We start from the raw sequence: 27,958 nt of genomic DNA on the forward strand, positions 1-27,958 counted from the left end.
TTACACCCTGATTTGGACACATTTTTAAAAATCATGATATTAAATTATCTTACTTGAAAGAGTAACGTAAGACGATGTATAATATATGGAAAGTAAAGAACAGTGCATTAGTTATTTTTTTGTACTGCAAATATATGCGACAAAAGATTTACGTACATAAAAGAATCAAATTTATTCATGCAAGCATCCCAGTAACTTTAATTATTATATGGCAGTCAACGTATCTCCGAAATACCAAAAAAATATGTAACAAGTCATCGCCCATTCCCCCACTAATATCTTCAGACGGTACCATGACAAATGACTCACGTGGTAAAGCGAATATCCTTACTAGTACATATGCAAGAATTGCTACGTTACAAGAAGTCAGCTAGAACGTCCCAGTACTAGAACTTGACTCTCCCGAAATTGCTCCACCTAAAATACAGACAAGATACATACAATCCATCCTAGACAATTTACCAACCAACAAAACTCCAGGCCTAGGTCGAATTCCTCCAATTGTTTTGAAAAAGTGCTCCCCAGAACTTGCTTCTGTTCTAGCTAAATTATTCAGGCTATGCTTACGTACTTCTTCATTCCCTAATTCTTGGAAAGAAGCCAATACCAACCAGTTCTGAAAAAAAGGAAGTTCCTCTGACCCCTCTGATTACAGACCAATATCTATCAGGTCTTCTCTTGGTAAAGTATTTGAAATTACAATGAATAAGCACCTAATTAAACATATTGAATTCAACAGCTTAGTTAGTGATAAGCAGTATGGTTTTCGCCACGAAAGATCCACTATTGATATACTCAGTCTCCTGACTCACACCATCCATCAATCAGTTGACCAACATGGAGAAACTGATGCAGTAGCCTTTGATATTTCTAAAGCTTTTGACAGAATGTGGCACCATTCCTGCTATCTAAACTCCCTTGCGATGGACTAATATCGTTTGTTTTTCTGATTTCCTCATATTTCAGCGACAGAAATATAAAGTAGATGATGTATATTCAAATATCCTTCAGTGACCAACTGCGTGTGTCAAGGATCAGTTCTGGCTCGAACCCTATTCGTAATTCATATTAATGATCTCTTATCTGTCACTCATAATCAATTCATTCATATGCAGATGACTCAACACTTCATAGTTCATTCACTCTTAAACTCCCATTCACAAAATTCAATCTCTCTAACCCACAACTCAGTACAGCCATCTCTATAAATCAAGACTTATCTAGGATGACTGAATGGGGACAAAATAACCTTGTCTCATTTAATACAAGTAAAACCAAATATATACAGTTTACTAATAGACAGATAGTGCCAGATTCCTATATTACCTTCAGTGCTACTAATATTCCTATCTCCAAAAGTATTGAAATTCTCGGTGTTTCACTTAACAATGCCCTCACCTGGACCTCTCACGTCAGATCACTTGCTAAAGCTGCCTGAGAGAAATTTGGGTTATTGTACAAAGTTAGTAGTTTCTTCAATGATGAGCAGTTAGTTATAGTTTATAAGAGTCATGTGCGCTCTCAGCTGGAATACTGCTCACCCTTGTGGAATGGAAGGGGACAGGTTGCACTAAAACAACTAAACAAAATCAGAATAAAGCTCTTAGAATTATCAATAACCTTGATATTACAAACAGACGTCCTCCCCTACTGGTAAGAAGGAGTATTGTCTACCGTCCATTATTTTACAGTTACTTTTATGGCAAATGCTCAGACGAAGTTGTATCCATTGTGCCACCTCTCCATGCCTTCCCCTGTGCTACACGGGCATCTGGTAGCGCTCATGACTGGAATGTCAGACTGCCATATTGCAGAACTTCCGCCTATCGGAAATCTTTTATTCCCTGAACTGCATCTCTTTGCAACTCGCTTCCCCAGAGTTGTTTCCCTCCAAACTTCAACCTACAGCTGTTCAAGCACAACTGTTACAGATTTTTATTAATCGTGGACAACAGTAATTTGGTGTATGGATTTTTTTTAGTCATTTTTTTTCCTTTCTCTGTTCTGTTATTTAATAAAAAAAAAAAAGTATCACTGTAAGTAAGACCAACTCACTTCATCTTCAGAGCTGCGTTGAGTCCGTCCATATCATCTCCCTCGACCATCATGCTCCCAAGTTCTCTAAAGGCACTTGATTCCGAGTTTAAATAGAACTTCGTGTATGTACCATTAGAATATCTTACTGTCATCCTGTAACATGTACAAATAAAAATTGTTTAATTAGTATTACTACTGAGGCCCCTAGAATAACACAACACCAACACTTAACTTCAAGATATATATATTTTTTTTAAACTTTAAAATTGGCCTAAAATTGCCATATTTGCATCTCCAATGCTAAACTGTGACAATTAATTAAAACCAAGATATGATGCTAGTCACGAAGAAGTGCTGTGGAAAGAATGCAAGAATATTGTCTCTTGCTGCCACTGACTTTCGTGAAATAAGTTACAAAAAAAAAAAAAAAAAAAAAACTGGGGCAAGTTAAACTGAAAGACCTATATATAGAGCTACAGTGATTTAATTTGGTCTTCGTCTCTACCGTTTATTACAGCACATTCCTTGCATTTACCCTATTGTAGTATAGGAATAATAATAATAAAGTTACACAACTGTCTGAATATATGATAAGCAATGAAATGAATAATTTCCAAAGTGCTACAGTATGTGCGGATCTAGTCCACGTATTAAGGCAGACAGTGGAGGAAGCATAAGCGAAAGAAAGTACGGCAATGATGCCTCTGGAGAACAATGCTTGTGGGAGTGAATAAGGTTACGAGAACGGTGAGCACAAAAGTAAAGAAAAAAAAAGAAAAAATATACCCGGATGATGTATTACGTGGTACTTGAGAACACCACTTATCGATTCTTTCAGTGTTGCCCTGCTTCTGAACAATCAGGGCTGAAAGTACCGTATCGAAGGATTTGAATAAAACACCCACTGCTGTGTGAAAGCTAACTCACTGTGTGATGTGTTAGTGAATGAGGGGAAAAATAGAACTGAGGGTTTAAGAACTTTGATGCAGTGATAGAACATAACCAAAGGGCCCAGCATTAACTTACTTTTCAATTTCATCCAACACCTTTGCATCCAAACGTTTGTTCTTCGATGTCTCACCTGTCAATTACTTTGACCAGCTCCTCAACTGTCTCTGGTCTGGGTGGCATCCTTGGGAGGGTGAGGGAAGCGATGAGGCTGGCACGATATGCTGTGCCAACCACCACACTGAAGAACAACCAAGTGCCGACCAGGATGTGGTTGGAGTGGCTGGTTGAGAGGCGTCCGTACAGTCCCTGGCCCAACAGGGTGCCCACAGACTCCACCACCACCGACCCAGTACTCAGCACTCCATGCCGCGTTTGCCACGTTTTTCTGCTCGTAATCTGTAAAACATACATACTGTATACAGTGATATACGTACAGTCGTGGCCATAAATAATCACCTATCCTCCTGTAACCCGTGCTTCAGGCTGGCTTCTTTATGCGCGGCAAGTCACAGTGTAGTAAGAGGTGCTGAGAGGGAGGGGCCAGAGAGAGAAGGGAGGGAGGGTGAAGCGATGGTGCTTGGGTGGAGTGAGGGAGGGGAGGGAGGGGAGGTAGGGGAGGGAGAATGAAATGCGAAGTTGTGGCCACATAATTTGTCTATTTTCTTTCATTCAGGGCATCATATAAAGGAGTTACTGTTCGGTAGATAAAGCTGCATTACACCTTGTATAGCGATAACAAACATTAGATAGATGGTGATAATCAAGGACTGGCTCGTGAGAGACGTATACTGACATGACAGATCAAATATAAGTGCGAAGTCATCGAGATTGTGGGGGGCCGTGGGCCCAGATTGTCAACACGTGGAAACCAGAGAAATAAAGGACACGGGCCCGCCTCCTGCAGCACACCAAGGACGAGTGGGAGCTGTTCAGACGAAACCAGCAAACCATCAACAACATTGTTTCCCCGGTACCGCGAAGCCTGCATGAGGGTTTTAAGGCAGGAGGCCACTGGACTACTTACTAAGGCGTTCCTGGTTGCTTTGGCTTGACCAGTGTCGGTAAACATTAACAAAGTTATATTTTCGGAGCTTGGGTAGGATTTTGTTTCATTTTCCCTCTAACAGATTATGAGAGATACCGTTATCATATCCACCCATGTGCACAGACAACAAATTAATTTACCTTTTATGCACAGTTATTTTAAATAGCCTTTTAATAATGAGATGTCATCAAATAAATATTGAATTGACATGATGATAACACTATAGAGGGAGTGTATACCGCGATGGTGATCATATTTACTGTGGACACAGCGATGTCAAAGGATGCATATAATGTTTAGTTCCAAATATTAATGACATGTAAGGGAAGCGGACGTTTCTTACACAAACAATATGAAAGTCAAAGCCATCCAGATTCCATTCTACGTCTGAAGTCAAAATACACGGATAAACAAAAATATCTGGCTCTGCACTAATGTTTGATCTGTCATGTCAGTATATATCTCTCACGAGCCAGTCCTTCATATCACTACCTATCTAAAGTTTGTTATCTGATGCCGCTATACAAAGTGTAATGCAGCTTTATCTACCTAATAGTAACTCCTTTATATGATGCCTTGAATGAAAGAAAATAGACAAATTATGTGACCACAACTGCGCATTTGATTCCTCCCCCCTTCCTACCCTCCCTCCCCTCCCTCACTCCACCCTAGCACCATCGCTCGTACCTCCACCCACCTTCCCTTCTCTCTCTGGCCCCTCCTTCTCACCCCCTCTTACTCCAGTGTGACTTGCCGCGCATAAAGGAACCAGTCTGAGGCACGGGGTACAGGAGGATAGGTGATTATTTATGGCCACGACTGTACATATACAATGATATGAATGTGTAGCTGTTTCATTATTGTGTCATAGGGGCGAGCAGTGATGTTTCGGACAGTGGAATGGTTTTGATAATACGAGCCATGATAGAAAGTGCACCTCCTCGCATCTGCTACCGTCAGGAAGACACACAATTCTAATGAGGTCATTCGCACCATTTTTTTTTTTTTTTTTTTTTTTTTTTTCAGAGCTGCTTGGTATGTCCAGTTTCGTAAGGTAATTTTGATCTTTTTCTGTTTTTCTTAATGTAATTTTTCGGCTACATATAGCACGCTGTAAAAGAGTGAAAATGTCATGGAATAGTCAGATATTGGTTATAGTGAAGGTATGATGAATTATACATATTTTTTGGAGTTCATTTGATTAGGAATGGCTAAAGTTCTTTCCTCGTCGGAAAAGGCAGACCAAATTAAAACTGTATGAACGCAGAATTAATTAACAATTCCATATCGTGGTTTCAAGAAATCAACAGGAGTGAAGTAGCCCACCACTTACATGACACTTGTGGCTGTAGTGGAGGCTCGGGGTGGAAGTAACAATCGGAAACCAGTCTTTACTCATCTATACCTTAAAAATATATTCCAACAAAGTTTTTAAGGATATGTTGTATAAAAACAGCAATATATATTCTTTAATTTCATATTGCATGAGTCAAACATCATCCAAGAAGAGTCGTTGTTCTTATATTTGTAAAATGAAACTAATATTTTTCCAAAATATTTCTTTATCGCTCACTCTGATTTTCAGGTGTGAGTCTCCTGTTATACGCTCACTTGAACCTATCGTCTTGAGTTAACTGTAAAGATAATAAAATTAACCTGACCCAGGGAGTGTTCATGGTGCCAGAATAAGCAACTGTCTTCATTGACACATTCACCTAAATAAAAATCATATACTGTTGGCTCATGTTATACAAGAAAACGCGACCATGAGAGGGTTAAATGCATCATTGTCCTCGGTGAGTATAAAACAATAAAGAACAATGGCAACAGACATATTTGGCACCATACGGGACTTCGCTAAACTGAAGAACTATATTGTGCTTCGCTAGAGTAAAGCACATTTGTGTAAAAATCCTGAAGGAATTAAACAGAAGCACTGCCTTGTGAAATATGTTTACGTGTGTGACTAACACTGGAAGACGGCCCTGGGCTGCTAACTGAGAATGTCCCACGTCTAACTTAATTATGATGACAAACAACAACAACAACAACAACAACAACAACACCAACAGTAATAATAATAATAATAATAATAATAATAATAACATAAGGAACCGTTTTCTGCTGCCTATTACTACCAATACTGGATGTGCCCGTGCCTGACCACTTGCATGTTTACCTTGAGAAGTGTGAAGCAGACAGTCAGCGTACAAGCCAAGACACCGATCCACACTTGGCCACTCAGTGGGTAGTAGAAGCTCAGCCAACTGGGTGTTATGACCGGCGTGGCCATGGCGAATTTAGCAGCAACTTGATCATAGGCGAAAGTGAAATCCCATCTGGAAACATTGTTAGAAATAAGGAGGCTACATTTGTAGATTTTATAGCCATTTGTTACATCCAACCATAGGAAAGAATTTGTTCTCGAACAATAATAATAATAATAATAATAATAATAATAATAATAATAATAATAAATTATTAATAATAAAAGTTATAATTATAATAATAATATCAATAATAACAATAATAATAATAAAAATGAAAGTAAAGCATTCAGAATCCGAATGCTAATTGCCTGCCAGAATATGCTGTTGGCCAAGTCCAAGATTTTGGCCATATCTTGATATGCTGAAGGTGTCATGTTGATAGCTCAAGCCGTTTATGAGATATAATTGTGCCACAGGCGTGCTATAAATAATGCTTGATTTTTGGCAGCCATGTTTCTGACCTAAACCTTGACCCCGAGTGCCCATTTTCGAACTCGGCCAAGATTTTGGCCATATCTTGAAACCCTGAAGGATTCATGTTGATATCTCAAGCCGTTCATGAGATATAATGGTGCTAAGGGGGGTGATAAAAAGTAGTTGACCTTTGGCAGCCATTTTGGTGACCTTGACCTTGACCTCGTGTGGCGACTTTTGAACTCGGCCAAGATTTTGGCCATATCTTGAGGCCCTGAAGGTTTCATGTTGATAGCTCAAGCCATTCATGAGGTAAAATGGGAACACACACACACACACACACACACACACACACACACACACACACACACAGACGCACGTGCGCGCTGAGTCAGGGAAAAACATTATTGCTCCACTTCGTAAGGTGGGCGATAACTAGATGCCCTCCTAACGGGGGAAACACACCAGCCGCAAGCCAAATATCTACTGCAGCTTGGAACATGACCTTGACTTTCACCAATTTCTAACTCGTAGGTTTTCATCCCTTCTACACACCTGTAAAATTTTGTGATGATATCTTGAGCGGTTGCGAATTTATCATGGAAACAGACACACAGAGCATGACCTACTTTCACCAATTTCGAACTCGTTATCGATTTTTTTCTACTACTGACCTGTAAAATTTTGTAATGATATCTTGAGTGGTTGCGAAGTTATCGTGCCAACAGAAACACCGACAGAAAGACGGACAGATTAAAAAACAATACCAGCTTTGCTATCGCAGCTAATAATAATAATAATAATAATATTATTATTATTATTATTATTACAGCTGAAACTGAAGTCCCATCTGGAAACTACCGGAATATTACAGATTTTTTACATCTCTAGGTTCATCATCTTCTCATGGCTCCATGCATACCTTCCAGATCATTTCCTTTACCATCGAACACTGTCAGCTTACAAGAAGCTACGGTATATTATTTACAACTCCATCACCATCTTCCCATCCATCTAACGTTCCCAGTTCTCTTTATTATGTTGGGAAGACGAAAATAACCAAGAATTAGGAGCAGGTAAAATATTTTTTTCATATATGAATCTATAGTCCTTCTTGGACGCACTGCCAGACTATAACATGTTGGTTCTAACATTTTTTTTTTTTTTCATCGGCTGAAATAAGATTCTTTTTAAAAGATGAGTTAACCGAGCCAGTTTCTAACCCCTTCATTATGAGATGGACTTTCATTGGGTTACTAATGTTGCTTAGTAACATAAGCGAACCAGAAGAAGTGTCATTTTTTTTTTTAATAACAGAATTGAGTAAGGAAAAACAAATGAATAAAAAAAAAAAAATCATGCACCAGATTACTGGTGTTGTTACATAGCCTATGATTTCATCATCCTTTGTATAATTCTAAAGTACAGTATGCTGCATGTTTGATCACGATTCGCCTCGTGGCTTCCATAGTGACCAGGCTTGCATGTTCTACCTCACTCCCCCCTTCTCCCCCTTATAGTAGAGTAGGTCGTTCTTTTTGTTGTTCAGAGCAGGAGTGTAAACTCTTCGTCCTCTGTGTCCTCATTTGCGCGTCCTTCTTGCAAGTTGAATCAAGCTCTGCTGGCCCCTATATAATGAGCTCAGTCTCTGCATTAGGGCCACTTAGATCTACTCCTCATTTTGTTCACATCTCTGTCCTCCCCTGTATAGTGTATTATTATTTTTGTGAGTGCTCAGGAAGTCTCCAGCCATCTACCTGCTGTATAATTTGGGTATAAGTGTTGTTACCATTTTTCTTGTACTGTATGGCCTAAGGCGTTAATTTGTAGGCCTGGTAAGGTTTTTGTGATTCATGTAGAGTTTTTAATGTCAGCCAATATTAATAATATTTTGTATCTGTAATAATATATCTTGCTTTAACTGAGCATTATCCGGTTTTCTCATTTATCAGGGCTGACTTAGATAAATTTGCTCTTGCTAAATTCATGTTAATAGAGGCTATTGCAGTTAACCATATATGTAACCTGTTTTGCCATTACATTATCCTTATGAGTCCTGAATGTTTAGTTGTTAGTTTGAGCATTAAACTTTAACTTGTAATTTTACTTAAGTCTTTTGTTTTGAACCTGGAACGTTGTGGGACAGTAGTGATTTTAGTATTCTCACTTGAAATGTTCATTATCTCTCTCTGTTCCGTAACATAAATTTGGCGACCTCGCCAGGATATTCAGGATATTATCATAAGGATATTGCTTGATATTTTGTGACTGTGATTTATTCATGATGTCTACTATTACTACTCTTGATGAAGCCAAAGATTTTTTGTCAGATGTGCAAACAGTGTGTGATGTAGAAAACAGAACAAAGAATGAACTTAACCTTGTTGCTCAACAATTGGGAACTGCTGTTCGCTCTCATCAGTCTAAAGATCAAATTGTTGACATGATTAATAAAAGCTTGTTTAATATAACTCCTTCAGTTGAGCAAACGCAGATTGAAATAGCTAAGTTACAGCTAGCCCTGCAGGAGGCTCGTGCTAAGGAGGCTGAGTCTCAGGCTTGTATTCAGGAGGCACAGGCACAAATTGAAATTGCTAGGATTCAGGCAGACCATGAGTATCGCATGAAACAAAGTGGAACTGGATCATCTAGCTCTGATGATTTTGATGTGGCTAAAAATGTTAAACTTGTCCCTCCTTTTAATGAATCTGATTTAACTAAGTATTTTCAGTTGTTTGAGAGGGTATCTATGTATCTATCTATCTATCTATAGCCCGACGCCCTAATCCCGCAAAGGGTGGCCACAGACAAAACGCCTCCAAGTCACTCTGTCACCCACCATTTGACTCCCCTCCCCCCAACTCACCCCCCCCTCCCTCATATACCTCTCAACTCCATCCCTCCACCTCATCCTCGGTCTACCCCTCCCTCTCCCTCCCTCCACCTCACCTACATACACCCTCTTAGTCAGTCTTTCATTCTCCATTCTCTCCACATGTCCTAACCACCTCAGTGTATTTCTCCTAATCTTTTCAACCACATCCACATCTACCCCACAACGTTCCTTCACTTCTTCATTCGTCAACCTGTCCCTCCACGTCACTCCACATGCTCCTCTCAAGTAACTCATTTCCACTGCTCTCACTCTTGACTTGTTCCCCTCTTGCAAGGTCCACGCCTCGCAATACCATCATGCAGTGACTTCTAAACTTCCATACTCACCTCCCTATTTCTCATCACTGCTTTCAGTGTACCAACAACCTTTCTTCCCTGCTGTACCCTTTCACGTACTTCATCCCCCAAAGTTCCATCCTTACTCATCACACTACCCAAGTACTTGAATGCACTCACATTCTCCATATCCTCACCATCCAACCTCACTGCACACTCTGTGACTTCATTCCTCTCAAACACCATAACTTTACTTTTGTTTACATTAACTTTCAGCTTCCTCCTCCTACACACTGTCCCAAATTCATTCACCAAACCTTGCAACTCCCATTCATCTTCACTCAACAATACTGTATCATCAGCAAACAGCAACACCGGAAGCTTCCAAATCTCACCCTCATTCATTAGGGCCAGCCCCACATCCACTGCCCTACCTTGCACCTCCTTTACAACCCCATCCATATATATATTAAACAGCCATGGAGACATCACACACCCCTGTTTCAGTCCCACATTGAGATCAAAGAACTCACTCAGCTCACCATCCACTCGCACCGTAGCCCTAGCTCCCTCGTACATACTCTTCACAGCACTCAACAATTTCCCCTCCACTCCATATATTCTTAATACCTTCCACATACCTTGCCTATCTATTCTGTCATAAGCTTTCTCCAAGTCCATGAAGGCAGCATACACTTTCCTTCCCTTCTCTAGATACTTCTCCACTAAACATCTTAGAACAAATATCTGATCTACACACCCTTTTCCCTTCCTAAATCCCCCTTGTTCTTCTCCAACTAGCTCCTCTGTCCTATGCCTAACCTTATCAATGAGTATTCTACCATATATTTTACCAGTCACACTAAGAAGGCAAATACCCCTATGGTTACCACATACTTCTCTCTCCCCTTTTCCTTTGTACAGAGGAACAATTATACCTGATTTCCAGTCCTCTGTAACCCTTCCCTCTTCCCAAGCCAATCTACACAACTTCCATATCCACTCCACAACAATCTCACCCCCATACCTGAGCATTTCACCACACACTCCATCAATTCCTGGGGCCTTTCCCAGCTTAATCTTCTTCATCGCTTCCACTACTTCCGACCTACTGATCTCTTCCTCCCTCCTCTCATCTCTTCTTCTCCCAGCCATTCCCCAACCACTTATACTCACACTGCTCTCACTCTCTACATTCAACAAATCCTCAAAGTGCTCCTTCCATCTCCTCAATTTCTCTCTCTTCTCCACCAACAATCTATTATTCCTATCTTTCACTCCCCTACTATTTCCCCTTTCACACTGCCTTACTTTCTTTACCTCCTTCCAAAACAATTTCTTACTCTCCCTCCATTTCATACTCAGATTCCTCCCAAACTCTTCATCCACTTTCTTCTTACTCTCCTTCACCAGTCTCTTAATCTCCCTTCTCCTGCTCACATATACTCTCTCTTCTCTCTCTCATCTTCTCCCCTACCTATACTCGCCAACCATTCACCATATGCCTTCTCCTTTTGTTCCACAGCTCGTTTCACCTCATCATTCCACCATGCTGTCCCTTGCACACCCTTGCATCTCCTCCTCACTCCACAAACCGCCTCACACGCTGCGCTTATCTCTTCCGTGAATATCTTACATACATCTTCCACCCCTTCCATCTGCTCTAGCTCATACCTTCCCAGTCTTTCTTCCACTATGCTCTTATACTCTGTCATTTTCTCACTATCTTGCAATTTCTCCACTCTTCTCACAGGAGCTGCTTCCTCCTGTCTTCCCCTTCGTCTCCTCAACCACTTTCTTTGCAGCTCTACCTTGGCCATCACTAAGTGATGGTCCGAGACTCCATTCCCCCACCCTCTCCACACCCTTGCATCCAACACTTGTCTTCTCAATCGCTCATCCACACACTCGTAGTCTATCATTGCCTCTCGTTCAACAAGTTCACCATCCATCCTCCTCATTACTGTAGAGTAGCTACAGGTTTTAATTGGCCCAAAAAGTATTGGCCAGTACTCCTACAGAGTGTTCTCACTGGTAAAGCTCAAGTAACTTATGCATCTTTGCCTCAAGATCAATCTGATAATGATGATGTAGTTAAGAGCTTGATTCTTAAGGCCTATGAGCTTGTTCCTGAAGCCTATAGAGTAAAATTTAGGACAACTTATAAGCAAGATAAGCAATCCCATGTTGAGTATGCAAAAATCAAAGAAGATCTGTTAGAGCAGTGGTTAAATTCTAAGAATGTAAATTCTGATTTTGATAAATTTAAGCAGACGATTTTGCTGGAGGACTTCAAAAGGTGTATTAATAAAGATGTAAGCCTATATCTTGATGAAAAGAGAATAGATAATTTGTCTGATGCTGCAGTTTTAGCTGATGAATATGTTCTCACTCAGAGGAGATATTCTAAAGAAAAAATGAAAGCTGAGAGTAAGTACGTTGCCTCTACTCAGAGTACAGGTAACAGGAAAGAGAATAAAGATGATGTTTCTCAGGAAGTAAATACCAGCTACACCTCTACATTTCAGAAAAGTAAGTGTACTTATTGTAGTAAGCTTGGTCATACTACGGAGAAATGTTTCAGGAGACAGCGTGATGTGAACAAAAAGGAGTCTTTAAATATTCAGTCAATTGGTCTAGTGTCCACCCTTGATAGTTCCCAGAATTCTTTAACCGAGTTAACTGAACCTGGTTTGAGGGGTAAATTAAATTCTCATGATGAAGCTCCTCTTTTGAGCAGTAACGTGGGTGACACTCTCAAGAGTTCATGTGCTAATTTCCTGTCTGATGGTTTTGTAAGTCCTCTGGAAAATAATGACAGGAAATCAGTTAAAATATATCGTGATACAGGTGCCAATCCCTTATGCTGACCAGTGTTCTAGGCTCTAATGTTAATTCCTCTAATGAAACTGTAATCTTACAAGGTGTAGGGAATAATTACTTCTCTGTCCCTCTGTGCAGAGTGAATTTAGAGTCTGGTTTTGTTAATGGTTCCGTTATGGTTGGGTTAGTTGAGACACTCCCAATGTCAGGTGTAACTTTCTTATTTGGAAATGATATTGGTGGAAGTCAAGTGTGTCCAGCCCCTCAGTTGTCTAGTGAACCAGTGACTGCGACCCAGGATTGTGATGTCCCTGATGTGTTCTCTGCATGTGCTGTCACTAGGGCTAAGTCTAAGGTTACTGGTGACTTAGAGGATAATGATGATGATGATGTTATCCTAGCTGACACTTTTCTTGCTAATTTGGACCACTCACCAGATGAGGCAGTACCCCGTAGTGTTGATAATTTGTCTCGTCAAGAGTTGGTTGAGTTGCAGGTTGCTGACCCTGAGTTGAAAGGTCTAGCTAACTCTGCTTCCAGTGAGGAAGAGTCACTTGGTGCTTCTACTTGTTATTATATATAGTCAGGAGTACTTATGAGAAAGTAGAGACCTTCAACAGCATCAGCCGACTGTGAATGGGAGGTTGTACATCAAGTTGTCATCCCTCATGTTTGTAGGCAGGATATCATTAGAGTGGCTCATGATTCCAGTTTGGCAGGACACCTTGGAGTGAGGAAGACTGTGGCACGCATTTTGAAACACTTCTACTGGCCAGGTATCTTCAGGGATGTTTCCTGGTATTGTAAGTCTTGTCACACCTGTCAAGTTGTGGGGAAGTGTAATCAGACCGAAAAGGTTGCACCTCTAGTTCCATTCCTCGTTTTGAGGCGCCTTTCACCCGTGTGTTGGTGGATATTGTGGGCCCTCTTCCTAAGACTTCTTCAGGATTTTCTTATGTGTTGACCCTGATTGATATGGCTACTCGTTATCCTGAAGCCATTCCACTAAGAAATATCTCAGCAAAGAACGTGGTTAAGGAAATGCTGGGGTTCTTCACAAAGTTTGGTCTGCCCAAGGAGGTACAGTCAGACCGGGGAAGTAATTTCATGTCAAATGTTTTCAAGCAGTCTCTGAAAGAGTTGGGCATCACCCAGATCAGGTCTTCAGCTTACCATCCTCAGACCCAAGGAGCGTTGGAGAGATACCATCAAACACTCAAATCGATGCTCAGGAAATACTGTTTGGAACATCAGAAAGACTGGGATAAAGGTCTTCCATTCGTTGTATTTGCTGCAAGAGAATCTCCAAATGAATCACTGGGCTTCTCACCCTTTGAACTACTGTTTGGCCATGAAGTAAGAGGATCCCTTAAGCTACTCAAGGAATGCTGGCTGTCGGAGGAAGATGACGTCAACCTGCTGCAGTATGTGATGAAGTTCAAAGAACGGCTGTCGACTGCTTTACAGCTGGCGAGAGAAAATTTAGGAGCAGCTCAGGAGAAGATGAAGGCTCGGTATGATAAGAAGTCCAGGTTACGCCACTTTCAGCCAGGAGATCAGGTTTTGATTCTGCTACCGGTGCATGGGCAACCTCTTCAAGCCAAGTTTAGTGGTCATTATTTCGTGGAGAAGAAACTCAGTGATGTCAACTATGTCATCGCCACACCAGATCGTAGAAAGAACAAGCAACTTTGTCACATCAACATGCTAAAGTTATATCACAGGCGGGACGAAAATAACCCAGTCTGCACTGTAGCTGTTCCACCCAAGTCTGCAAGTGAAGTTCTCCCATGCAGCATGAGCCTGAGTGATAGTTTGGAGAAGAATCCTGATATCATGAATGATCTCCAGACTAAGCTTTCTCATCTAGCTCCCGAGGAAAGGCAGGGGTTTTCGGCATTACTGCAGGAGTACCCGCAAGTGTTCCGTGACACTCCAGGAAGAACCACTGTGTTGAGGCATGATGTCGATGTTGGAGATGCAAAGCTAATTAAACTGCCTCCTTACCGTGTGAACCCAGTGAAAGTTCCTCTCATCCAGAAGGAGCTTGGGTACCTGTTGGACTACAAGATGATTGAGCCCTGTCAGAGCGAGTGGAGTTCTCCTGTCACTCTATTCCCTAAACCAGGTGGGTCACAGCGGCTTTGCATCGACTACAAACGTCTTAATCAGATAACCAAAACAGACACTTACCCTCTCCCTCACGTGGAAGATTGCATAGACAAGATCGGAAAGGCTAGGTACAAAAGTAAGTTTGATTTGTTAAAGGGATACTGGCAAGTACCTATGACTGAACGTGCTAGGGAGATCTCATGTTTTGTAACACTAGGAAAGACTTTTGCATGTTCTGTAATGCCATATGGTATGAAGAATGCACCAGCCACTTTTCAGAAGCTCATGAATGTTGTAACAGAGGGTTTGGCTGGGTTTGTTGTTTATATTGATGATGTATTAATCTTCATTGACAACTGGAAAGATCACCTATGCCATGTCAGTAAATTTCTTGAGCGTTTGGTTCAGGCTAATCTTGTAGCTAATTTATCAAAGTGTGAGTTTGGTCAAGCTAAAGTTCAGTACCTTGAGTACGTAATTGGTGATGGACACATTGCACCACCAGGAGCTAAGGTTCAGGTTATAAGTGATCTTCCCAGACCTAAAAGTAGGAAAGAGCTACAAAGATTTTTGGGAATGGTAGGTTATTACAAGAGATTTGTTCTTAACTTTTCAATTCTTGTATCACCACTTACAGACCTACTGAAAAAGGGAGTTAAATTTGTCTGGACCGATAACTGTGAATCCTCTTTCAGTAAACTTAAAGCTATCCTATTAAGTCAGGCAGTGCTCGCTACTCCAAATTTTGCTAAGCCTTTTAAGATGGCTGTTGACGCAAGTGATACAGGAGCTGGGGCTGTTTTGCTGCAAGAGGATGATCAGGGTATTGAACACCCTGTATCTTATTACAGTAAGAAGTTCACTCCACCTCAAAAGAACTACTCCACTATTGAGAAAGAGCTTTTGGCCTTGATTCTGGGTTTACAGCATTTTTCATTTTATTTGTGTTCTGGTTTTGACCCCATAGTCATTTATACCGATCATAACCCACTGAAATTCCTTAGTAAGTTTAAAGATAAAAATCAGAGATTGACAAGATGGAGTCTACTTCTTCAGGAGTGTTCATTAGACATACAACATGTCAAGGGGAAAGAAAATGTTATTGCAGATTGCTTATCTAGACTTTAGACAGATTGTTTTAGAGTAATAAGAAATTTCCTTTGTAAATTTCTTTTCTTTGTGGGGAGGTGTTACATAGCCTATGATTTCATCATCCTTTGTATAATTCTAAAGTACAGTATGCTGCATGTTTGATCACGATTCGCCTCGTGGCTTCCATAGTGACCAGGCTTGCGTTTTCTACCTCACTCCCCCCTTCTTCCCCTTATAGTAGAGTAAGTCGTTCTTTCTGTTGTTCAGAGCAGGAGTGTCAACTCTTTGTCCTCTGTGTCCTCATTTGCGCATCCTTCTTGCAAGTTGAATCAAGCTCTGCCGGCCCCTATATATTGAGCTCGGTCTCTGCATTAGGGCCACTTAGATCTACTCCTCATTTTGTTCACATCTCTGTCCTCCCCTGTATAGTGTATTATTATTTTTGTGAGTGCTCAGGAAGTCTCCAGCCATCTAGCTGCTGTATAATTTGAGTATAAGTGTTGTTACCATTTTTCTTGTACTGTATGGCCTAAGGCGTTAATTCGTAGGCCTTGTAAGGTTTTTGTAATTCATGTAGAGTTTTCAATGTCAGCCAATATTAATAATATTTTGTATCTGTAATAATATATCTTGCTTTAACTGAGCATTATCCGGTTTTCTCATTTATCAGGGCTGACTTAGATAAATTTGCTCTTGCTAAATTCATGTTCATAGAGGCTAGTGCAGTTAACCATATATGTAACCTGTTTTGCCATTACATTATCCTTATGAGTCCTGAATGTTTAGTTGTTAGTTTGAGCATTAAACTTTAACTTGTAATTTTACCTAAGTCTTTTGTTTTGAACCTGGAACGTTGCGGGACAGTAGTGATTTTAGTATTCTCACTTGAAGTGTTCATTATCTCTCTCTGTTCTGTAACAGTGTCCTCTGTTCATAAAATATCTGTAACAGTTAGACTTGAACAGCTGTGGGTTGAAGTTTGGAGGGAAACAACTCTGGGGAAGCGAGTTCCAGAGAGATACAGTTCGGGGAATGAAAGAATTCTGATAGGCAGAAGTTCTGCAGTATGGCTGAATGACATTCCAGTCATGAACGCTGCCAGCTGCCCGTGTAGCACGAGGGAAGGCATTGAGAAGTGGCAACTTTGTCTCAGCATTTGCTGTAGAAATATCTGTAAAATAACGCAAGGGAGGCAACATTCCTTCTTACTTGTAGGGGAGGTAGTTTATTAGTAATAGCTGGGTTATTAATAATTCTAACAGCTTTGTTCTGAATCTTGTCTATTTGTTTTAATGCAACCTCTCCACACCCGCTCCACAAGGGTGAGCAGTATTCAAGCTGAGAGCACACATGACTCTTATAAATTACAGTATAGCTAACTGCTCATCAGTGAAGAAGTTACGGACTCCGTACAATAATCCAAGTTTCTTTGAGGCAGTTTTAGCAAGTCATCTAACATGAGAGGTCCAGCTGAGGGCATTGTTAAGCGAGTCGGTGAAAATTTCAATACTTTTGGAAATGGGGATATTTGTAGCATTGAAGGTAATACGATTCTGGCAATACCTGCCTATTAGTAAACTGTATATATTTAGTTTTGCTAGCATTAAATGAGACAAGGTTGTTTTGTCCCCATTCACTGATCGTGGATAAGTCTTGATTTAAAGAGATGGCTGTACTCAGGTGAGAGTTAGAGATTTCGGACTTTGTAAATGGATGTCTGAGTGTGAATGAACTATGAAGCGTTGAGTCATCTGCATATGAATGGATGGGATTGTGCGTAACAGATAAGAGATCATTAATATGAATGAGGAAAAGGGTTGGTGCCAGAACTGATCCCTGCGGAATGCCGGCGTTAACTGAGTGGAAAGTGGAATATACATCATCTACTTTTACTTTTCTATTGCTGAGATATGAGGAAATCAAAGGAACAAAAGACTTTAGTCCATAGCAAGGGAGTTTGGACAACAGGGAACGGTGCCAGACTCTGTCGAAAGCTTTAGAAATATCCAGGGCTACTGCATGAGTTTCACCATGTAGGTCAACTGATTTATGGATGGTATGAGTCAGGAGATTGAGTATGTCAATGGTGGATCTTTCTTGTCGAAAATCATATTGTCTATCACTAATTAAGTTGTTGGATTCAAGATGCTTAACTATGTGCTTATTAATTACAGTTTCAAAAACCTTACCAAGAGAAGATGTGACAGCTATTGGTCTGTAATCAGAGGGGTCAGAGGAACTTCCTTTCTTTGAAATTGGGTGGATATTGGCTTCTTTCCATGAATTAGGGAATGAAGAAGTACGTATGCATAGTCTGAATAATTTTGCAAGAACAGAGGCAAGTTCTGGGGAACACTTTTTCAAAACAATTGGCGGAATTCCACCTGGGCCTGGAGCTTTGTTGGTAGGTAAATTGTCTAGGATGGATTTCACGTACCTTGTTTGTATTTTAAGTGGAACAATTTTGGGAGAGTCAAGTTCTAGTGCTGGGACATTCTGGCTGGCTTCCTTGTGAACAAGCAAAAGAAGGCAATATATACAGAATTCAGTTACACATTTGTAGGCAGTCATTAGAAGAATGATCTTGACTTCCGTGCACTGACAGGTTAGTTTTCTAGTAACTCCGCTTCAGCAAGTAAAACAAATTTCAAAAATTATTTTCCTCATCACTTATGTTATCTGTAATTAATAAGACATTAGGAGTTTCAAATTAGATAGGTAATCTCTATCTTTTGACAATGTATAGCTTTTCTTTGCTGCATAAAACTATGTGGAAATGAACCGGATTATCTAACAACAGTGAACACTGCAGTGCAAAGGTCAACCTTAGCTCAGAATCTCACCTCTGTAGATCTTGTGGAATAACACCATGCATCACTGTTGCCATGAATAATTTACGAACCTGCATCAGATCTGTCACCTGCAAGTAAATATAACATTAAGATACAGAAATGAAAGCCCCAGTTTATATATATATATATATATATATATATATATATGTAGCCTCTGTGGTACAGTGGTAGAGTGTGCATTTCGTACACGGGTGGACCAGGGTTCGCACCCCGCCAGGGTAATAAACTTTGGGAGTGTTCATCCGGCCACATACTGCATTGGCGGACACAAGGGATGCTGTGGTTGAACCGGTGTCGCATACTGTAAAGTATGCTTGCACCCAGTCGGCTTGCACGGGCCGATTACACTTGGTTCACAGACTACACACACATCCAAAGCCACTACAACACTACAATTACACTTACAAACACTTCTCACCGTACATACGGTCTCTACCAGACAGCTTAACCCACTGTGTAGAGATACATTGTCTGTATTGTCTCCACTTCAGTCTGGATAGGCTGGTCCTGCAGTGGACATTCAAATGGCTGCTGCTGCTGCTGCTGATATATATATATATATATATATATATATATATATATATATATACCAAGGCATCCCGTCGACATATGAGTATGTTGCAATATTATGTAATTGTCAGTCCCGTCGACGTACTGGTACATCGCGTAATTGCAAGGTGCATAATTTGCACAATTTTCAAATCTCGTGCTCGATTTTTTATATTTATGGTCGCTCGACCTTCCCCTACCAGCCACCAGGCAAGGACACTCGGCGACCTTGCACGACCTGCACTCACCCTCGGCTCAGTCACTCACCTGTTAGCAGTGGCCCTGGTCAGACATGGCACATAGAGGTCTCTCGGAGGAGGAAATCCAAGCTGCCCTGAACTCCTTCACTGGCGACAGTGATTCGCCACTTGATGCCGAGGTGGTGGACAAAGATTATGTCCAACCAGAGGAGGAGGAAACCAGCAGCAGTGATGAGGAGGTCCCGTCCCCCAGGAAGCGGCGCTATGTGACTTATCGTGCTGCTAGAGAGGGCCAGCCTGCACAAAAACATCGTGCAACCACCTCTCGGCAGCCCCTACGTGATGTGGAGCCCAAATTCGAGGATGAGGACGAGGACGAGGACGAGGATGGAGCTGTGGGACATGCTGCCACGTGTTACGGCCGCAAGATAATCACCCATCACGGCCCCGAGTGCACAGCACGTCGTACAAGCAGGCATGGGCCAAGTGTTTTGTTTGAGGATGGTGGAAGTGGCATGGAGGGAGTGGGGAGTGAAATGGAAAGTGCAGGGGTGAGTATAGAAAGCGAGAGTGGAAGGAGTGAGTCATCATTCTCCCATGGTGGTGTGAGGCAGTGGGGCGTATCACATAGGACAGTGAGGGTGCGTGATGAATCACGTAGTGTGGTGATGGAGTGGGGAGGTGAGGAGGAGCCACTCCCCAGCACATCTTATGCTCCCCAATATTCCCAGACTTCCTCCCCACAGCCCCCTAATGTTCCACAAGGCCGTAAGGGTTAGGGAAAGGGGAAGGGTAAAGGCTGACGGAAGAGTGTGAGTGGGGAAGCCCCCCGCACTCCTCCTCCCGAACCTCCCCCACCAGCATCTCCTCCCCACCCCGACGAAGGCGACGATGGGGACGATGGTTTTGTGACTTGGAATTGGGAGGATGGGAGTGATTTTTCTCCCATCATTCACCTCTTCACTAAGCAGGGGTGCGCTGGCTGCACTGCTCCAGGAATTCACCCTAGTTCCACCAGGCTGGATTTTTTCCACCTGTATTTCAGTGAGGGTTTTGTGGAGCAAATAGTGGAACGAACAAACCATTTCACTAGCAGCCAGCGCCATGAGGGTGAAAGACTGGGCACAAAGAGCAAGCATTCCATCATTTATGATTACCCTGTCTCCCGTGCAAAAATGTTTTTATTTTTTACCCTGGTACTTTTGATGGGTATTGTACGTAAAAACAGAATTCCGGCATACTGGACAAGGGACCCTATCATGCAGACACCAATATTTGGCCAAATCATGAGCCGTAATCGCTTTCAGCAAATTCTAGGCCAGCTCCACATTTACGATGCTGATGATACTGATAAGATGAGGCGAATTAGGTTGGTTTTTGATCACCTACGTCAAACATTCCATTCCTCATTTTATCCCTATAGAGACCTTGTCATAGACGAGAGTCCCGTGTTGTGGAGAGACAATATTTCCTTTCGGCAGTACATACCCAGCAAAAGGCACCTTTTTGGGTTCAAGATCTTTGTTATGTGTGACTGTAGGACTGGTTATGTGCAAGACATAGTCTTGTACACCGGTGCACAGACAGACAAAATAGAAGATTGGAGTATTGGACTGTCTGGAGCAGTGGTAAAGACAATGACTGAAGACTACCTTCATCGTGGTCACGTCCTTTACCTGGACAACTGGTACACTAGCCCTCTTCTCACTCGTTATCTACACAGGCATGACACGGGAATCTGTGGTACCGTCAAGGTGAACTGGTGTCACATGGTCAAGGTGGGGTGGAAGCTTGAAAGAAATGAGGTGGTCTTCTTCCAGGCTAACAATATACTAGCTACAGTGTGGAACCACAACAGAGAAGTTAGCCTCTTGTACTCACTGCTTTGATGCACCGTACAGAGTCCGTGGATTACTGCAGCAAGAGGAGGTGCCACATATGGAAACCTGAGTGTGTCCTTGATTATAACATCAACATGCGCCTGGTGGACCAGACTCCATGATATCCACGGTCGAGTGTGCCAGGACCACGATGAAGTGGTACAAGAAGCTCTTCTTTCACATGCTAGATATAACTGCCCTGAATTGCCACCACCTGCACGCCATGACAACAGGAGTGCAGGAAACCTTTGAAGGGTTTGTGAGGGAGCTTACACGTGAGATTTTTGCCAGGTATGCAGTTGAGAGGCCCCACACCGCACACGCACTACCCCTACCACCCAAACTCCCCTGAGAATATCCGCCCACCATTTCCCCACTCCTATACCTCCCCAGCCAAATAGACCTAGGGCCCAATGCAGGTGTCATGTGTGTAACAATTCCCGTGTGAGACCCACCACTCATAGAAAAGACACCCGCTACCAGTGCGTTGAGTGTGACGTGGGTCTCTGCATTCACCCTTGTTTTAGTGAGTATCACACGTTGATGCACTTCTGATATGGTGTGAATGCGATATGACACTCATACTCAGAAAGAAATGCGACAAACAGACGCTCAGTGTAATTATAAGGCCCGTAGATCTGTAAATAGTAATATGGAAGTGGAAACGGGTGTAATACAAGTGGAAAAATCTGTAAGGGCATAAATATTTTCTAAGTGGAAACCTTCCCAGCAAGTGTATGTAGATGCGCTATTCTGACGTTCAGTGGAATAAATAAGGCCCGTAAATATGTAAATAGTTGTATAAAGTGGAAACGGGTGTAATGTGAGTGGAACATTATTATGTAAGTGTATAAATATTATCTAAGTCGAAACATTCATAGCGAGGGTATTCTGGTGCGCTATTCTGACGTTCAGTGGAATAAATAAGGCCCGTAAATATGTAAATAGTTGTATAAAGTGGAAATGGGTGTAATGTAGTGGAAAATTATTATGTAAGTGTATAAATATTGTCTAAGTCGAAACATTCATAGCGAGGGTATTTTGGTGCGATATTCTGACGCTCAGTGGAATAAATAAGGCCTGTAAATATGTAAATAGTACTATAAGGTGGAAACGGGTGTAATGTAAGTGGGGAAGTATATTGAGAGTGAAAAAACAAAGTAGAAGTTGAAACACGAGTTGTAGCTAGTGTGCTTGCTACGTGAATATGCGCTAGCATTTTGCTGAATGCCCTGGTAATGAATGTAAATAATTGAAAACATTAACATTGGTTGAGGAAAGGTTCAATGTAAAAAAACAATACTATGAAAGTGATAAAATAATATGGTATGTTGAGATAACAGTCATAGTAAGTGCGCTGAGTAAGCAGATGTGCACTATAGTTATGCTACCTGTCATTGTAATGAATGAAAACAGCTGAAATCATTTACATACAGTAAAAAATGGTAAAATGGCATTGAAACAATATTATACAAGTAGAAGAAATGATATGTTTACTGAAACAAGAATCTTAGCACATAGCGTGTGACCAACATGACCAAACTCACTATGCTCGCGTGATGGAACAATGCTTATTTTTCATATATATATCATTGAAAATCATTATATTGTTATTGTGATTGTTTATTAGTTCAAATTCAATAAATGTAAAGGTGTTCTTTGTTGTTTTTCCCAAAATTACCTACCATAGAAAACGTGAGAGCTTCACACGTCAGTGACAGAATACGATACCTGGCGCAAGGGACCTCACCGGTTCCGACCACTTATGGACCCCGGTAAGCCCTTTCTTGGTGATTTTCCTTTGTTTCTCAACAAAAGCGGAGGTTTTAGCCAAAAAAAAAATTTCCAAAATAGCTCGGGATTGGGGGGAATCGGAGATGCGAAATCGGTCGGAACATGACGGGTTAAATACTATATATATATATATTCTCGTGTGTCATTTTTACCATAAACTCTTTCACGGAAATGTTTCGAACTAAAAGTTATGATGTTGCATTCCTTAAATCTTAACAAGATGCCCTTCCTAATTTGAAAGAAACTGATCATTTTAGTGCATAATAAAGTACGAGCCAAAGGCTCCAAGCATAGTAATGTATTGTTCTTCCTAGGAAGAACGAAAAAAATTCGTCACGTTTATTTCGAGATGTCTGGACTGGACACATAGTTTAAAAGTTTAGAGGTCATAGGCAGTGTGAAATACAGAATGATGACAGTTCCTGATTTGATCATTTTTATACATGAGGACTGAGAAAACCTGGTAACCCTTGCAAACAGGAGAGGGGACTAGGGTTCACTGCTTGGCGGATGTTATATGGCTTCCGTTATTGGGGAGGGACAAAGGTATTCACTTCAGAGGAGTAATGGTCTTTGAAATGTCAGTATAATATGGCAGGATATACAACGCTTCAGTGAAGTGCGAGAAGCATGATGCCACAATGAAGCAGGGGGATGACAGGAAGTTATTCCTTTACCTCTACTGTGTTTTGAATACGAGAGAGAGAGAGAACTCCTTACTCAGTCAAACTCATCCCTTGGACAAAGCCAGCAAACTGTCCAGGGAAAATGGACCAGCTATTGCATTTTTTATATTTTTTTTGTTTTACCAGTTAGGGAATAAATAGTCAGCATGAAACATAAATTATTGTTTTCGGTACCAAACTTTTTGAAAACAAATACAATAAGATCCTGTAAATAATAAATTTAATAACATCCTGTAAATGATGAGATATATATCAAAACAGAGGTATAGTCGGAAGAAACCCATCAGTGCATATCAAATCAAGAAAAAAGACGTCACTCACAAACAGTGGTGCACTATGGTTGAAATTATCTATGTACATACGGAGGGTTCATAAAAGACACCAAATAGGATATCCCTGGGTTTATCATGCAGTTTTAGGTGGCACTGACGAGACCGATGCCAGCGACAGTTTGTACTGTATGTTTCATTAATCGACATCGATCATCACTGAGGGCAGTGGAAAGGTTAAAGTGCTGTTTCAGTATGATTACACATTTCATATAGGATGATACTGTAAAACACTGATATGCTGGAGCTGAACTGAGTTTGAATATCACCTTAAAAGAGATGACATGTCATTTGAAATTAGGTTCTGGCAGTAGCAGCGAAACTGTGAGCAAATCCAAACTCTTGCAGTGAATACATTCTGAATATTAATTTTGTGGAAAACAATGCAGTTTCTGTAGAAATCATACTTTAAATAATCCCTAAGATATCACATAAGAGAGTGAATGGGCTACTAAATATTACAAAACGATGCTCATATTTAAATCCGATGTAATATTCAAATAAATTACAACAGAAACAGATAGTAACAGCAAAAGTTTGAATGCAGACTAGTATATAATTCTCACCTCGTTCCACCTGCGTGAAGGAAGGACACGGAAAGTAAAATTCAGGGCCTGGGCAACCACAACAAGCTGGTTGTAGTCAGTGCCTGAGTACCTGGTGGTGTTGCCCTCGATGGACTCTCTCCAGTAGGGTTCATATGTAAAAGCCATCACGTTTATCGTCGCGCCATAGAAACTGCCAAAAATAATCTAATATTCTGATCGGACGGAAGTTGCAGTGCAGCATTAGGTGGAAGTGACTTTTTTTTCAGCCTATGATAATCCTGTAGGAATAAAGGCTATTGCGTATTATTCAAAGCAAGTACAGGTACTCCATGACAAATTTTAATCATTATTACTGGGTTATTAATATTAATTTCATTTAAGTAATTGTTTCTCGGCCCGTTGTTCTCTTTGATTACGTTGTCCATAACTATCAGCTACAAATTATACCTGTTTTACACTAATCTTCACTAGATTTTCAATCTTTCACAACATATTTCACATACCTCAGATGCAGAACAATACAAAACTGTGGCTCTACTTCATTTCCGTAACACTTTCTCATGACTAGCACCATATTCTATTGTTAATCTCTTGTTAAACCCATTCAAGATAAAGAGATGATAGTTTTAACCCCTTAACCACGGGGCGTCACTTTCGTGACGCTTGGGAGCAAGGGATCATACTGTGGGGCGTCGCTTTTGTGATTCTGTGTTATTTTGAATTCACCCGGGCTTCCAAGTGGGGGCTTGTATCATCTATCAGTACTGCCAATGTCCAACACTAGTCAGCACTCCTAATCTCATCTGTACTCCCATCCATTGTTGACAATTTAGCCATTTCTCCCCGTTCTTGACTCCCCTCCCTACCCCCCCTCCATTACCCTATCCTCTCACCTGCCTGGCCGTGCTACGCTAAGTAAATCTTCCCTGGAATTTTTCACTGATTTCATCCATTGAAATAAGCCCTATGCCCTATTCTTATACCAAATAATATATACAAGAAAGAAATAAGGTAAGTGAGAGTGCCATACACCTGGAATTGGCTAATTATCACCTGACAACACTTCACGTGCACTCGTTCGCTAATTTTCGCTGTGTATTTCCCCTTGAAATATGCCGTATAATCTATTTTCGCAATAAATATACATATAAGGAGGAAAGGGAGAACCCTAAGTGATATTTACATTCACCTGGAACTACCTAATTTATAATGTATTGTCTAGATTTCCTGCCAATCATTTCACTGCTATAAATAGCTGTGTCAAGAGGCTAAACATTGGCAGTACTGATTTCCCTAGGTAGGCCTCCACCCCGGCCCACCCTTATCAGTTCACTCTCATCTTCCAGTGTGGGGGTATGTCTGTTCGCTCTTGCTAGCTTCAGGGCCTTTTCACCCCCATGCAAAGGGCCCTATGACCTTTACCCCCTACTAAACCTTGTGTAGAAAGAGGTAGAGGGCTGACAATTGATAAAAGAATAACTATGATCTTTCTATTGAGTAAAACAGTGCAAGTAGAATTGTAAATATTGTGTAAATAATGTGTAAACAGCAAGTGAAAATAATAAATGTAAATATACGTGAACAGTGGAAAACAGTTTTATAAGTTACTTCAAGTGACAGTGCATAACACAGTGTAAATAAAATAGAAATTTAAATAACGTAAATAAATAGAGAACGTAAATAGAAATGTAAATGAGTAGTATTACAAGAATACGAGTATATACCCTAGGAGTAATGAAAGTGAAAGTTTCACTCTAGCATGCCTGAATACTATGAGTTATGAGATGGAAATTGAAAGTGACATTCACTCTCAATGCTAGTATACAGGACGAGAAAGTGAATGCTACGTATTTTACTGAAAGAAATTGAATCCCTACAGTGACAATAAACTAATACTACTGAAGGAAACTTATGGATAAAGACTGCAGATATATATAAGTGTTATATAGTAATAGAAATATAAAGTGTGAGGGGTTTTATGAATAATAAATGACAGAGTACCAAGAGCGAACTAGCGCAAGTGCGACGGTCAGACGTGCTCGTAATTTTCATTGCTTTCACAGTTGTTGTTTTTTTGGAGTATGGATCCCAAACTACTTGAAAATCATAGAATAGTGTTTATAGTGTTAATATCTGGCTGTGGTAATCATATTACGGGTTGTCGGGAAGTGTAAAGTGGAGACTTCGTTACCCAAATTCAGAGGTCTCCACAAGTCCTACGGTAATGGGCAAAGGCTCAACAAACATTCCAGGAGAAAGCTGAAGGTATGTGCCATAAGCATATGTAATTTTAATATTCTAGGACTAATAACTGATTTTTGGCAAATATTTTTTGAGAGTGTGTCGGAGCCTGAATAACCCCGTGGCACACTCAAAACATTGGTAAACATGCCTGCGGTGTAGGGGTTAAGCCAGGTTAGAATGAAATGAGTATAGCCCAGTCTATACTTGTGAGTAATTTGGATACGTTACTTATATTTTTCGAGTTTTGTAATGCCCAGAAATTTCGACAGAGTACATAAGATACTCCAGTTCTGAAATGGCCAGTAATCTGTACACATTACTTGGTGTATTTCTCCGGGAAAAGGGTGGGAGGTGTGAGATAGCGTAGACCTGATGTGGGGGTCCAGGAAGCCACTTGCAGCACCCGAGCACCGTCAGGACTGTACGGCAAGTGAACCAACATGCTGTACCTGCAAATACCTTTGAAGTTATCAGCCAGAATGAAATATATTTCCTCGACACTACAAGGATGTAATTTATCATTTCCTTTAGCTAATGAAGAGACAGTTTCATGTAGTTTTTGGAAGTTATATCTACTCCAGTCTATAATGTAACCCCTTCGTTAAGAGAAGTATAATCAACCCCTCAGTCTGAAAATTGTCTCCTGAGTGAAATATTCTGTCGGTAGCAGGAATGAACGAAAAAAAAAAAATATATATATATATATATATATATAAAGTTAATTCCACTTATAGTCTGTTCATCACATAGGGCCATCTTTTCGATGCCTTGGATGTTTTCTAGTAATAAATCAAGTCCAGTTAATTGCTTCCTACGTGAGCCATTGGTTCTGTATACTCGTCACTGTTTTTCTCTCGCCGGAACAAAGTCGTATTCAGAGTTTCTCACGGGATAAAGACCACTTATTCTACTCTTCTCTCTTTAACCCTTTAACCGCAGGTGTCATTCCAGAATGACATTG

The 27,958-nt window shown here is 40.9% G+C and overlaps 2 protein-coding genes across 2 annotated transcripts in view; both read right to left on the bottom strand.

The window, feature by feature from the left end:
• Positions 1-24,918, bottom strand: LOC145395589 (ionotropic receptor 93a-like). The gene is made up of 7 exons (XM_080269160.1): positions 24,772-24,918; positions 18,759-18,835; positions 6,213-6,372; positions 5,695-5,748; positions 3,119-3,384; positions 2,056-2,190; positions 1-7 (listed from the first exon to the last, which is right to left on the bottom strand). The coding sequence occupies exons 1-7, from the start codon at positions 24,916-24,918 to the stop codon at positions 1-3; spliced, it is 846 nt and encodes a 281-aa protein (XP_080125286.1).
• A 2,395-nt stretch (positions 24,919-27,313) lies between these two features.
• LOC145395591 (uncharacterized) overlaps positions 27,314-27,958 on the bottom strand; it is a 67,462-nt gene continuing 66,817 nt past the window's right edge. The window contains exon 4 of the mRNA XM_080269161.1: positions 27,314-27,446. Coding sequence (XP_080125287.1) covers positions 27,314-27,446 — 133 coding nt within the window. The remainder of the gene's footprint in view (positions 27,447-27,958) is intronic.

Source organism: Coenobita brevimanus, chromosome 32 (assembly GCF_032717465.1).
Source record: "Coenobita brevimanus isolate Jiangsu-jjx chromosome 32, ASM3271746v2, whole genome shotgun sequence".
NCBI classification, from domain to species: Eukaryota; Metazoa; Arthropoda; class Malacostraca; order Decapoda; family Coenobitidae; genus Coenobita; species Coenobita brevimanus.

What these genes read in the sequence shown, in the direction of transcription:
- LOC145395589 (XM_080269160.1), bottom strand. Translation starts at nt 24,918, where the DNA reads ATGGCTTTTACATATGAACCCTACTGGAGAGAGTCCATCGAGGGCAAC. An exon ending in GCACCATGAACACTCCCTGG is followed by an intron (nt 3,385 to 5,694) that starts GTCAGGTTAATT and finishes TATGTTTTACAG; the next exon opens with ATTACGAGCAGAAAAACGTG. An exon ending in CTGGTCAAAGTAATTGACAG is followed by an intron (nt 2,191 to 3,118) that starts GTGAGACATCGA and finishes TACATGTTACAG; the next exon opens with GATGACAGTAAGATATTCTA.